Source organism: Tachyglossus aculeatus, chromosome 18 (genome assembly GCF_015852505.1).
Source record: "Tachyglossus aculeatus isolate mTacAcu1 chromosome 18, mTacAcu1.pri, whole genome shotgun sequence".
Lineage (NCBI taxonomy): Eukaryota > Metazoa > Chordata > Mammalia > Monotremata > Tachyglossidae > Tachyglossus > Tachyglossus aculeatus.
In genome coordinates, this window is record NC_052083.1 from 303,116 (window position 1) to 316,488 (window position 13,373).

Sequence of the window (13,373 nt, forward strand, 5' to 3'; positions counted from 1 at the left end):
AACTGGGGCTCTCCCTCCTTTTCTCTTCTCCCACTCCCTTCTGCATAGCCATGACTTGCTCGCTTTATGCATCCCCTCTCCCAGCACTTATGTACATATCTGCAATTTATTTACTTAAATTTTATGTCTGTCTCCCCCTCTAGACTGCGAGCTCGTTATGGGCAAGGATTGTGTCTGTTTGCTCCCATACTGTACTCTCCCAAGCGCTTAGTACAGTGCTTTGCACACAGTAAGCACTCAATAAATACGATTGAATGAATGAATTCTCTCCACAAAGTAAGGGCTCAATAAATATGATTGACTGACTGACAGACTCCCCAGAAGCCCCTCACCTTGGCAATGAGCCACGGTCCCCTGGGTCCAGCTGGTAGACTCCATCAGTGACCGTCCCTCTGGACCTACAGACAGACTGCTCTAAACCAATGACTTTTCTTCCCTGGGGCATACTGACTTGGTGAGAAATATTACAACAAAACTCCAGTACTTTGTTTATACAAGAGGTGTGTGAGCAGTGACATTGGGGCAACAAGGATCTTCTCGTGTACATGCCAAGGGTGGAGGCACATTCTAAGAGAGAAAACCCACGACCCGTCCACCCAGTTATTTTGGCACACCCAAGGCAGAGATGTCAAACAGTTTGTTGTCCTACCGCCTTGTCATCGGAACACAAAATACTGAAAATGCAGGAGGCCAAACTCTGGAGTTAAAGATACCCTCGGGTCACTCTCTTCCTGCTTACATTCTGTTATCCCCCGAGTGAAAACTAGTCAACTTTCCAAATAGCAATCTTTCCTTCTTCTTTTCCTGATCCACTTAGAACATATCTGTCTTCAGCTGAGCACAGTGCTCTCACCATATCGGCATGGGCCACCAACTCTTTCTCTACTGTTTTCTTCTCAGCATCAATCACATAGATTTTTCCCTTGGACTTTGCCTGAGAGAGTCCTTTACTGCCAATCCATATCTGAAAAGGAGGGAAAAAATGAATTTAGGCCCACATGTAATCTAAGCAATTTTCCTTTAAAGGCAGGGAAAGCATGTTAGGGTCTCTGGACATCTGTGAACTAGAGGCCCCATCAGGACTCAATCTGAATCTCGAGGTTCGCTCACAGAAAAGAGACATGGCCTAGTGGATAGAGCATGGGCCTAGAAGGCAGGGGATGTAGGTTCTAATCCTGGCTCCACCACTTGCCTGCTGTGTGACCCTGAGCAAGTCACTTAACATCTCTGTTTCTCAGTTCCCTCATCTGCAAAATGGGAAACCAATAGCTGTTCTCCCTTCTAGACTGTGAGCTCCACGTGGGACCCGATTTTCTTGTATCTACCCCAAAATAAAGCAATTATTACTATTATAGCTGGGATTTGGGGAAATACGGGTACCAAAGTGTGGAAGCAGCTAGGATTTGGGGTTGAACTATGGGATGACTGTCCAGCTCTTTCCAGTCAATGGATGCAAGTGCGATTAACTTTGTGCTCAGTAATGTGAGTAGCCCCTAGCGAGGGTAGGTGGAGCAGAGGGGAAGTGAGGGATTAATGGACAAGGCGTTTAGCCCTTAAATTTCTCTCCTCTCCCTGGGAATGGAAGCCCTGAGGTGGTGAGACTTCTGAGATCCCCCTTCTCTTCTCTCTCCTCCTCTCCGCCACCCCGTGCTGCCCCAGTGAGCAACCTGCCCCAGCAGCCACTGTAGAGGACAATGGGTTGGGGGAGCTTGGGGCAGTACCTGCTTATTTTCTCCCACCCCAGCACAGCAACAGGAGGCCGGGGGTCCCCTCGTAGGAAGGGTGGGGCCCCCGGGCCCCAAGCGGTGGCTTGGAATGGGCATAGCTAGGAGACCGGAGGCCACACGGCCATCCGGCCCGATTTGCGTCGGCCTCACCTGGTTCTTGACGCGGATCACACAGCTGATCTCGGAGCAGCCCTGCAGGGCGATCCTGTGAGGGGGCCTGGACAGGTCTTTCATATTCCACACGCACACCCCGCTGGACCCCAGGCCGACGGTCCACACCTCATCTTGCTGAAATGGGAGAGATCAGAACTGAGGCTGGATTTGCCAATCCCCTGTGAAGCAGCACTCGGCTGGCCAGCCCACACAGGCCCTGGAGTGGACGTACCTCGGGGACCAGCTGGAAGCATAGGAAAGAGGAACCTATGTCCTTCAGGTTCTCTTCAATTGTCACCTCTTGTCGAAAAAACCCATTGGTTGTCATGACCACTATGCTCTTCCCTGTACCTGCAAATGAAAAGGGGCTTAAGAACTTAAAAAAATATCGTGAGGTGATTATGTCATCCTGTCAACAGAGGGATCCCCCGTCTTACCTCCTTCCCTTCCCCACAGCACCTGTGTATATGTATATATGTTTGTACATATTTATTACTCTATTTTACTTGTACATATCTATTCTATTTATTTTATTTTGTTAATATTTTTGGTTTTGTTCTCTGTCTCCCCCTTCTAGACTGTGAGCCCACTGTTGGGTAGGGACTGTCTCTATATGTTGCCAACTTGTACTTCCCAAGCGCTCAGTACAGTGCTCTGCACACAGTAAGCACTCAATAAATGTGATTGATTGATTGATCTCCAGCCTAAGAGTGCACAAGTCCCCCCACTCATGGGGAGGCAGGCAGGTACCTCACCTTCAAATCTAAGATTCTAACTTCCTGCCTTTTCACATGGCAGAGTCACCTCAAGGAAAGGGCATGGGGCTGGGAGCCAAGAGACTTGGGTTCTAGTCCCATTGCTGACACCAGGATTGCTGTGTGAGCTGGGACAGCTCAGTTAACCCTTCTGGGCCTCACTTTCCTCATCTATAAAATGGGGATGCGGTCCCTGCTCCCCTTCCCTCAAAGGTTGTGAGCCTTAAGTTAGGCAGGGCCTGGGTCTGCTGCGATTCTCTTGGCCTTAGCTCAGACCTTTCTAACTACTGTACCTGATCTCCCATGTGGCCCAGGCACAGATGAGGAACTCTTGACTAATTTTCCGAGTTGGAGATTAGCTGCCCTTCTAAGCCTGTGGGTCTTGCTAAAATTTGTGCCCTCGTCACAGGGCTTCAGAGTCCTGCTCAGAACTCTCAGAGCTGGGCTCTACATTGAGCCTGCAGACGCGTTGTGGAGAGGGTCACCATCCCACCTTGTGTCTGCTGAGAACCAACTGGGCTCTCGCCAGCAGAAAAGGCTTCCCAGTGGGATAGAGGTGGTGGGGGAGAGGACAGGGAACATCAAGCGACACCACAAATCAAGTGGAGAACCCAAATGGAAATGAGATGCTTCAAAAGTTTAATATCCTGGAAGTCATGACCCATGAGACTTACAGCACCAAAGGCGGTTGTTATGAAATTTGATTGAAGTGAGGTTTTCGCATGTCAGTTGGAATCTACTGTTTACTTTCAACGTGCTGGTATTCCACACGATGATGGTCCCGTCCGAGCTGCATGAATAGGCTACGCTGTTTCTGGGGAAGAGTGTGGAGACACTGAGTGCTCAGACAAGGAGCGCCCTTCACCAAGGTAGGGCTAAAACCCTTCCTGAATAGGCCAACCCAGACAATGTGCTTTACAGCCCACCTGCTCGTTAAACCATCAGCTGGCAAAGCGGAGCATGGATACACAAATAGACACCCTCTACTACTGAACACGAGCAAGATCCATTTTTCCAAAATATGGCTGACGGCCCCCAGATTCCAAGACTTTTGATAAATGCACTGCCCTCTTAACCCCAATACTGTTCATTCAATCATTCTTCAGTTTAGGCTCTGACGCTTCAGGGACAGAACAGAGTTGGAACGCTGAAAAATAATCATGTGCTTAGCCAGAAGAGGACAATAGCAGCTTTCTCAGAGTTAGAGCCAACTTGTGCAACAGCACATCCTGAGACATTGTATTTGTGTGTGTGTGAAATTACCTGCACACAACATGGATCCCAAATTGGCCTTTTTCAGACACACACAAACACACACTTTATTGTCAGCATTGTTGTCCCTGAATAATTCAAGCTAGTTGTAACTGATTACATTTTCATTGGCAAAAATGAACTATATGTAAAGACATCTACAATAGAGCTACAAAATGGTTTCTTAGCTTCAAAAATTATACAATGTGGAGGTTACTAGAGGTTTCCATTTTAATCATTTTTATGTAACTTTTATTATTTAACTTTCTATGAATCATGTCAATGATATTTATTGAGCACTTACTATATGTAGGGCACTGTACTAAGCACTTGGGTGAGTACAAGCCAACGGAGTTGATAGACGTATTTCTTGCCCACAAAGAGCTCACAGTCTAATAAAAAATAAATCTCATCACCACTATTTTAGCTCTTTCCATTTATTATAACCTACAGAGTTTGCCAGGCACAAGACAGCCTTTCCTTCTAAAAGACCACAATATATCATATTCTTAGCTGCCTTGTGGCAGAATAATGGAGAAAGACTTTGAACACAAATTCTTAATAATTAGCAGGTGCCAGAAGAAAATTAAAATAGATTTATATCTTAAATGTGAAACTATAATGTAAGTATTTCAAAGAGGCTTTGTCTTGCATGCATTTTGAAAATCGGAAGGATGGCTTTAATTTTTAAAATGCTGGCTACACCCGTTTCAAACTTTCTCTCTCAGATTGGTCATAAATGTTCCTGTCCTATTTAGTTCGGCAGGCACAAAAAACTCCCCCAAATTACAATTTTAAATAGACAGAAGAGTATCAGAGATCAGACTTGTTCTCTACACAGCAAAGGGTTACAAACATCAGCCTTTTCCAAAGTAGTAGCACTAAGAAGCTGAATCTTTGTGAACAAACAGTCACTTGATCCAATGGTTACATCAAACATTTAGTATTTTATTAGGCATTATTAGGCTCCAGAAATGGAAAAGTCAAGATACAATTGTGAACACATGAATGATAATCACATTCCCCATCAGGATTGGGTTGGGGTCCATCTGCCTAGTCACCGGAGGACTTACAAGCGTCCATGCCCTTGGGCTCGGAAAGTGCTTTGGTTTGAAACTCAGCTTTGGAGTGAATATAAAATTCACTAGAAAAGCTGACAATTATTGCCAAACAAAAATCTCTCTAGACCATATGACCGCTTACGGTTTCCAGAATACATTCATTTTGCAAGACCCTATTCTAGGAGCAAACTTCCTCACATGAAGCCACAGGAAAATTTCCCTTTTATAAAATACAAAAAGGGAGATTCATTTGGGGGAAAATATCAAAGTGTCTGCACACAGCAAACAACAACGCATGGCCTGCCTTTTCTCAGTAACATTCCTCTTTCCCAAATAACCTAAATGGTGACCCAAAAGTGTTAAATTGCCAAAAAGCAAACTAGAAGAATCACAAGGGATTCTGAAATCATTATAAATCTATTGTAGCATTATTTGGCCATCATTAAAGAAAAAAAAATGACTGGGAGTTAGAAGTTGGGTTAAATCATGGGATACCAAACTGGCCATTCAGTGGTTTCAAGCAGAAGTGCAAAGTGAACATCATGGCATCAGCCCTGATTGTGCTTGAGCAGCTGGGCTCCCTGCCCCACCACACCCCTTCAATCTAGAAGGTCTCTGGGGCCTCTGGCTGGTTATGCCTTTGCTGGGGGACCAGCTTTGAAAACATGAAAGCGAATCATTTCCATCTGCCCGTCTAAGAACGTGAAACTGTGTTATTGTTCCAGAAATCCCTCCTGGTTCCGCATCCCTGGGGACAACCACACTGAAATATTCCTGAGGTGGACTTTGGGCTCTTCTCAGAAAGTCAGGTCCAAGAATTTTCAGGGCCAAAGCCCATAAAATAACCACACCAATGTTGTCCTACTTGAGTCATCTTCAGTAAATGAACACTCAAAACTGGGGTTCCCCTCAGTTACAATACCCTCAGTGATGACTGATTCCACAACTCCAGTGGGGCCGCCTTTCCATTCCACAATTATTAGGCAGCTCAAGGCAGTCCGGCCCAGTCAGAGCTACCCTCAGGACGGGATTGGGTGGTAGCTCCTTGATCCAGTGATCGTGTCTACTTACTCAATTGTACCCTCCCAAATGCTCAACACAGTGCCCTGAACATGTACTGATTGACTGATTGACAGATTTCAGGCGCTGCTCTTTAGTCTTGCTTTGTAGAGTGCTCTGACTACAGTACAGTTCCCCCTTTTAGACTGTGAGCCCACTGTTGGGTAGGGACTCTCTCTATGTGTTGCCAACTTGTACTTCCCAAGCGCTTAGTACAGTGCTCTGCACACAGTAAGCGCTCAATAAATACGATTGATGATGATGTTGAGTAAGTGCTCAATAAATACCATGGGTTGATTGACGGAAGGAAAGGGGAACTTGCTGAGATTGCTGAGGAAGAACTGCTCCAACACTGCCCCCCTGTGGCCTGCAGCTGCCACAACACTTAGTTTCTTTGGTTCTGCCACCAACGCTATGCATCTTCATTCATTCATTCATTCATTCATTCATTCATATTTATTGAGCGCTTACTGTGTGCAGAGCACTATACAAAGCGCTTGGAAAGTACAATTCTGCGATAGAGAGAGTCAATCCCTGCCCACAACGGGCATAGTATTCATTTTGGCATGTATCTGCCCACCCTACCTCGCTCCCGTTGGCTCTCACCCACGGTCATGGGAATACGCAATTTTAGTCCCAGTTTACCTGGATATCTTGGTTTCATCTTCAACAATTAAATCCATGACACCAGAGCGATGATCAGTTAGTTGCTTATTACAAGACATACTGTGAATGTTGATTATGTAGATGATTGAATCTTGAGAACCAATCCACACTTGACTCTGCTCTGCCATCAGCATGCAATTCTACCAATAAGCAGAGTAATGCATACCTGTATTAACAAACTGAGATGCGGTTTTTACTTTTAAGCTGTCAGTAGGGAAGCAGCAAAAGGGCCTACACTTCTTTGCTTTGCTTTTCCAGCCCTGTGGGTTCACCCAGCTCATGCAGACTGATTTCATTTTTACTGCTGCTCCACTGAGCGGAAGCATTACTTGCGAACATACTGTAAGAAAATGGAAAGTTTCATCAAATCCAAATGCACAAGAATGCATTCTTAGAAAGAATGACAATGACAATGCCTGGCCACGAGTCTGATTGGTGGAGAGAAAGTCAAGGCTGACTCCATTACTCAGTGCTATCCAGAGGTCCCTTCAAGTTCCCTGACGGTGGCAGCTGCAGTGGCCCGCAATGAAACTTTAACCCTGCACCCTGGCAACTTGAAAAAGGGTGGGAAATCTGAAATTCAAGGCGGGAACCATTCCTGCTTACTAAGCTGGGTTGCAGTTGTTGAAGAGCCAGACTGACCTGAGGAAAACTGTATCAGCTCAGCAACCTTTGAAGAAATGAAAATGATCCCCCTCAATGTCCAGAAAAAAGTTTTCCACACCCTCGTTACTGATCACACTAATGAACAAGATTAGGCTCAGGATACAGCCTCGTGGAATCGAAGATAAGCACCTCACCCTCTGGCCTACTGCCCTCTCTGCCCTTAGGAAGGGAAGTCCAGGAACTTCCAGGGAAGGACTAGCCTGCGGTACCATTTCCTTTGGGGCTCTAAATCCCCAAATTTCCAGGTTTTCGGTTTTACCAAATGAAAACTAAAAACAAGCCGCAACCCTTTCAAGTTGTATCTTCTGCAACTCTTAATACAGTGCCTGGCACATAGTAAATGCTTAACAAATACCATACAAACAAGTTGTACTGATAGCTGTTAAGCTTAAAAAAAAGTCTTTTCTAGCCCACTTAGATTACTGGGCTCAGTCACTCCACTGATATTGACTGATGCAGTGGGCACACACCCACACAGTCAACTGGTTCACCTCTTTGGGCCTTAATGGAAGGACTTAGGTCTCAGGGTCAACCTGATCCATTCAATTCTCAAGAAGCAGATCCTCTAACTCTGCAGGTGGGAGGTGGTATAAGAGTCTAACTTCAGCCCAAGAGAAAAAGACTGCTACAGCACAACTTAGTTGGAATGTGAACGGTTCTTTGTTTTTAACCACAAAAGGATATAAAACAAAACAATGAAAAAACGGTTCAGTTTCTGAATAAGACAAATCAGGGGAAACATTAAAATTCCCTTGGTTATTTTTTAGCACTTGGAAATGATGTAAACTTAACTCATCTACCAATATCAGGAATCACTGATTACAATTAATGAACGGAACTTTTCCTTTTACGGTGTTTAAAAAGTGTCAGGACTGAATCTGAAAGCCTAGCAGGCCAATGCATGACTGCTACTGTAATTCACACTCGAGATGTAATCGACTGGGAAGAGTTTCCTGTTTCCTTTGACTCACCAGTTTAGCGCTGCCCACTTTAAAGCACTGTTGGTGAATTGTCCAGGAAGAGGCATCAAACACAATGACCTTGCCTTCACTTAGCGCACACCACAATTTGGGGTGGGCATCTTCATCTCTTTCTGCTGGATCCAGGTGCCCTAAATAAACACAAAGGAATTTTCCCGTGTATAAAAAACCATGGACAAGAGCAGGCACTGAATAAAGCATTATTACAATTTTTCAAAATCACTGGAGCTTGGACACAGACACAGCTTGGGCACACAGCTTCTTTACTCCATCCCCAGAGCCCCGGGATACACCCAGTCTGACCGTGTGGGGGAATGAATGGGTGGTTCAACATGGAGATCCTACAAATACGGGAAAAACAGACACCGGGCCTGAACGTCTGGAGCGAAAGAAAGACTATGCCAAAGACTAGTTTATCTTTGCCTAGAATAAATCATTAGGGAAATAAAATTCTTAGTGGATGAAGTTGTACTTGTTTTTCAATGGCATTTGTCAAGCGCTTACTGTGTGTCAGACACTGTTCTAAGCGCTGGGGGGAGGTAAAAGTAAATTTGGTCGGGTGCAGTCCCTGACCCACAGGGGGCTCAAAGTCTAAGTAGGAGGGAGAACAGGCACTAAAGCCCCATTTTACAGTTGAGGGAACTGAGGCACAGAGAAGTTAAGTGACTTGCCAAAGGTCACCCAGCAAGCAAGGACGAGTTCTGCTCTGTCTCAGGCCTCCCTGCTAACCCTCAATTATTGGCAGCAGGGTTTCACCCGCTTCTAAACCCGCCTGCCGTCTCCTACCAGTTCCAGCTTGGTGGGGAAAGAGGTCATGGTTGGGTTTGACAGCTATAGTTGGAGGGAGCTTCTGCCACACTTCATATAACTACCTTTCTTTCTGAAGGACAGCAACAAATATGTACATCTGTAATTATTTATTTATATTAATGTCCATCTCCCCCTCTACACTGTAAACTTGTTGTGGGCAGGGAATGTGTCTACCAACTTTGTTACACTATACTCTCCCAAGCGCTTAGTCCAGTGCCCCACACATAGTAAGGGCTCAGTAAATACAGCGTGACTTGGTAGAAAGAGCACAGGCTTGGAGGTCAGAGGTCATGGGTTCTAATCCCAGCTCCGCCACTTGTCAGCTGTGTGACTTTCGAGAAGTCACTTAACTTACCTGTGCCTCAATTACCTCCTCTGTAAAATGGGGATTAAGATCGTGAGCCCCACGTGGGACAACCTGATTACCTTGTATCTACCCCAGTGCTTAGAACAGTGCTGGGCACATGGTAAGGACTTAAATACCATCACCATCATCATCATAAAATACCACTGACTGATAAGAGAGAGAAAGAAATATCAGCTCGAGGGGGAGATAAAGAGAGGCGGTGAGATCATGACCAACAGTGGGACTTAACAGAGCAATTACCCAAGAGAAAGCCAGAGTTGGGGTCCCAGAATGATGACCTCCCCGCCCCCTCCGATTCTCACCTCCTCCAGGAAGCCTTCCCAGACTGAGCCCCTTCCTTCCTCTCCCCCTTGTCCCCCTCTCCATCCCCCCATCTTACCTCCTTCCCTTCCCCACAGCACCTGTATATATGGATATATGTTTGTACATATTTATTACTCTATTTATTTATTTTACTTGTACATATCTATTCTATTTATTTTATTTTGTTAGTATGTTTGGTTTTGTTCTCTGTCTCCCCCTTTTAGACTGTGAGCCCACTGTTGGGTAGGGACTGTCTCTATATGTTGCCAACTTGTACTTCCCAAGCGCTTAGTACAGTGCTCTCCACACAGTAAGCGCTCAATAAATACAACTGATTGATTGATTCCCCTGAGCGGAGAGAGAGCAGCCTGACTGACAGACCACGTCCTGCCTTGTGTGTTAGCGGTATCAGACCGTGGGTGGCTGAGCCCCTGCTCAGCCGCTGTGGTGCCTGGGATTGTGGCGGCCTCTGGGATTCTGACTGCAGGTGGGTCCGAAAAGGTTCCACCTCCTGCTGGTTATTGCTGATGTTATTTTTAAACTCTTTTAAAGTAAAATTTAAAAATCAGGCATAGCCTGATGACTGGTGCGATTTGTTCTAGGATGGAAGGAATCTACTGCAATAATATTTTCCTTATTGAGGCAGCATGTTGCAGTATAGAGCTGCTTATTTTGAGGGTTAAAATGCACCAAAAAAGGGCATCGGCTCTGAAGCAGGCTCTAAATGTGTAGAGTACTACAGGCATCAAAATGATGGGTTGGGAAAAACTATATTTTTGATACAAAATTGAGGTTTTTTCTTTTCAAAAGACTTGAAAATATCATTTTGAACTTAAATTTAATGTACCATTATTTTGGTTAATTTTATTCCTTAATATTTGTCTTAGAATTTCACTTGTACATATTTACTATTCTATTTATTTTATTTTGTTAATGTTTTGTTTTGTTGTCTGTCTCCCCCTTGTAGACTGTGAGCCCGCTGTTGGGTAGGGACTGTATATGTTGCTGACTTGTACTTCCCAAGTGCTTAGTACAGTGCTCTGCACATAGTAAGCGCTCAATAAATACGATTGAATGAATGAATGAATTCAATCGCATGTATTGAGTGCTTAATGTGTGCAGAGCACTGTACTAAGCACTTGGGAAGTACAAGTCAGCAGCATATAGAGAAGCAGCATGGCTCAGTGGAAAGAGCATGAGCTCTGGAGTCAGAGATCATGGGTTCAAATACCGCCTCCACCACCTGTCAGCTGCGTGACTTTGGGCAAGCCACTTAACTTCTCTGTGCCTCAGTTCCCTCATCTGTAAAATGGGGATGAAGGCTGTGAGCCCCACGTGGGACAACCTGATCACCTTGTAATCTCCCCAGCACTTAGAACAGTGCTTTGCACATAGTAAGCGCTTAATAAATGCCATCATTATAAAGAGACAGTCCCTACACAACAACAGGCTCACAGTCTAGAAGGGGGAGACAGACAATAAAACAAAACATGTAGACAGATGTCAAAATAGAATAAACAGAATTATAGCTATATGCACATCATTAACAAAATAAATAGAATAGTAAATATGTACAGTAAAATAAATACAGTAATAAATCTGTACAAATATATACAAGTGCTGTGGGAAGGGGAAGGAGGTAGGGCGGGGGGATGGGGAGGAGGAGAGGGAAAAAGGGGCTCAGTCTGGGAAGGCCTCCTGGAGCAGGTGAGCTCTCAGTAGGGCTTTAAAGGGAGGAACAGAGCTAGCTTGGCAGATGTGTGGAGGGAGGGCATTCCAATCAATCAATCAATCAATCAATCGTATTTATTGAGCGCTTACTGTGTGCAGAGCACTGTACTAAGCGCTTGGGAAGTACAAGTTGGCAACATATAGAGACAGTCCCTACCCAACAGTGGGCTCACAGTCTAAAAGGGGGAGACAGAGAACAAAACCAAACATACTAACAAAATAAAATAAATAGAATAGATATGTACAAGTAAAATCCAGGGGAAGGACGTGGGCCGGGGATCGATGGCAGGACAGGTGAGAAAAAGGTACAGTGAGGAGGTTAGAGGCAGATGGGCAAGGTGATGGAAAGCCTTGGAGCTGAGAGTGAGGAGTTTTTGCTTGATTGGTAGGTTGACAGGTAACCACTGGAGATTTATTTATGTTTTTGTTAATTTCTAAAATAACAAAGTCAGGTAACAAGAGTCTAATATTGTAAACCAAAATTGGTATGCTTATTCCCCAATGTCCTGTTCCTTTTATTATTTACTGTTTTCCCTACCACAGTTAGTGACTGCCTGAGCAATACGGACTCGCTCATGTTTGACTGAGATCCAACTCCAAATTACCCTGTCCTGAGGCCATACTAGACGGTGATACTTCATACCTGATGAGTTACAATTGGATTTACTTTCTCCAGAGAAATCTCTCTCACTAATTAGAGAAAAGTGACCCTGCTGAGACCACAGAGTGTTGCAAGAGTGGCCAGTGGCTAAGGCACAAACTCCAGCTGAAAAGAGTTTCTCAACAACCACTGGACACTGGGATGGATTTGTAACCTTGACCTGTTAACCTGGGGGAGAAGGATTTTAAGATAGAGACTTTAAAATGCCCCCAGCTGAGTTATAAAAGGCAGGGTGTGTAAACAAATCTCTTGCCAAAATCACTGAGAAGCAATTTGTGTTCTGATCTTAAAATTTACTTTCATGTGTTTGGGCTTAAATGTGCAAACTAATGGAATGAGCTGCAATAATGGCAGAGCTTGTGGACATTGGTTTCTGGTTTTAAGTTAAACATTACAAATAATCACTTCTGTGTTACCTCTCCAATTATGGTCTGGGCATACCGGAGTCAGCTAAAAGGAATGCTACCAACTGCAATTCCAGACCCAGGCTCCTAGTTCCTTTGTTTGTGTTACATTCCTGAGGGGTCTCACTGGGCTGCTCTAAAGTAATCCACACGGGCCTTTGATTAGCCTATCTCACCTTTTTAAGTAGGGATTCCAGGCATGCTATTAGCTAGCTATTCCTGGCAGTTGGGTTAAAGCAGCTCTTACAAATTATTCCTGTAGTGTTCCCCAGTGTGGTTGCCCCTAAGAATTTTGGAACATAGTTTTCACAGTGTTAAACAGGAATACTATCCATAAGATGACAGGCAATTGGACCATGTCTATAAAAAAAATGCCCCCCTTAAGGAGCGAATTCACTGTTTCCACTGTCTGGTGATGCACTTCACGTTACAGCTGTACATCAGGCAAGGCTCATTTTGGAGAATCTGGCTTGTAGTAGTCATCACTACTGTAACTACTATTTCTACCCGCAACAGCCAAGCTTGGTGAGAGACATGCAGGGCAAAGCCGAACACAGAGTTGGAACCCAGAGCATCCCAAAGACTAGTGTTTCACTTCTGCCTGCATTCATTCATTCATTCATTCATTCACTCATCCTTTCATTGATTCACTGTGGCATTTATTACGCCTGCCCAGCAATTCTGGGGTTTCCCATCTGCTTTCACCCCCCCATGCTCTGCTTGGTGGCTGACAGCTTGGACACCCCAACCTGCTGAGACCTAGGGGAAGAACAGGAAGC

General features: G+C 44.8%; 1 protein-coding gene across 1 annotated transcript in view; it reads right to left on the minus strand.

Annotated features, from left to right (window-relative positions):
- Positions 1-255: 255 nt before the first annotated feature.
- The window catches only part of DENND3 (DENN domain containing 3), a 46,349-nt gene continuing 33,231 nt past the window's right edge, over positions 256-13,373 (minus strand). The window contains exons 18-23 of the mRNA XM_038760474.1: positions 8,310-8,449; positions 6,652-6,812; positions 3,310-3,449; positions 2,113-2,231; positions 1,878-2,015; positions 256-964 (exon numbers count right to left, since the gene is read on the minus strand). Coding sequence (XP_038616402.1) covers positions 764-964; positions 1,878-2,015; positions 2,113-2,231; positions 3,310-3,449; positions 6,652-6,812; positions 8,310-8,449 — 899 coding nt within the window. The 3' untranslated portion in view covers positions 256-763. The remainder of the gene's footprint in view (positions 965-1,877; positions 2,016-2,112; positions 2,232-3,309; positions 3,450-6,651; positions 6,813-8,309; positions 8,450-13,373) is intronic.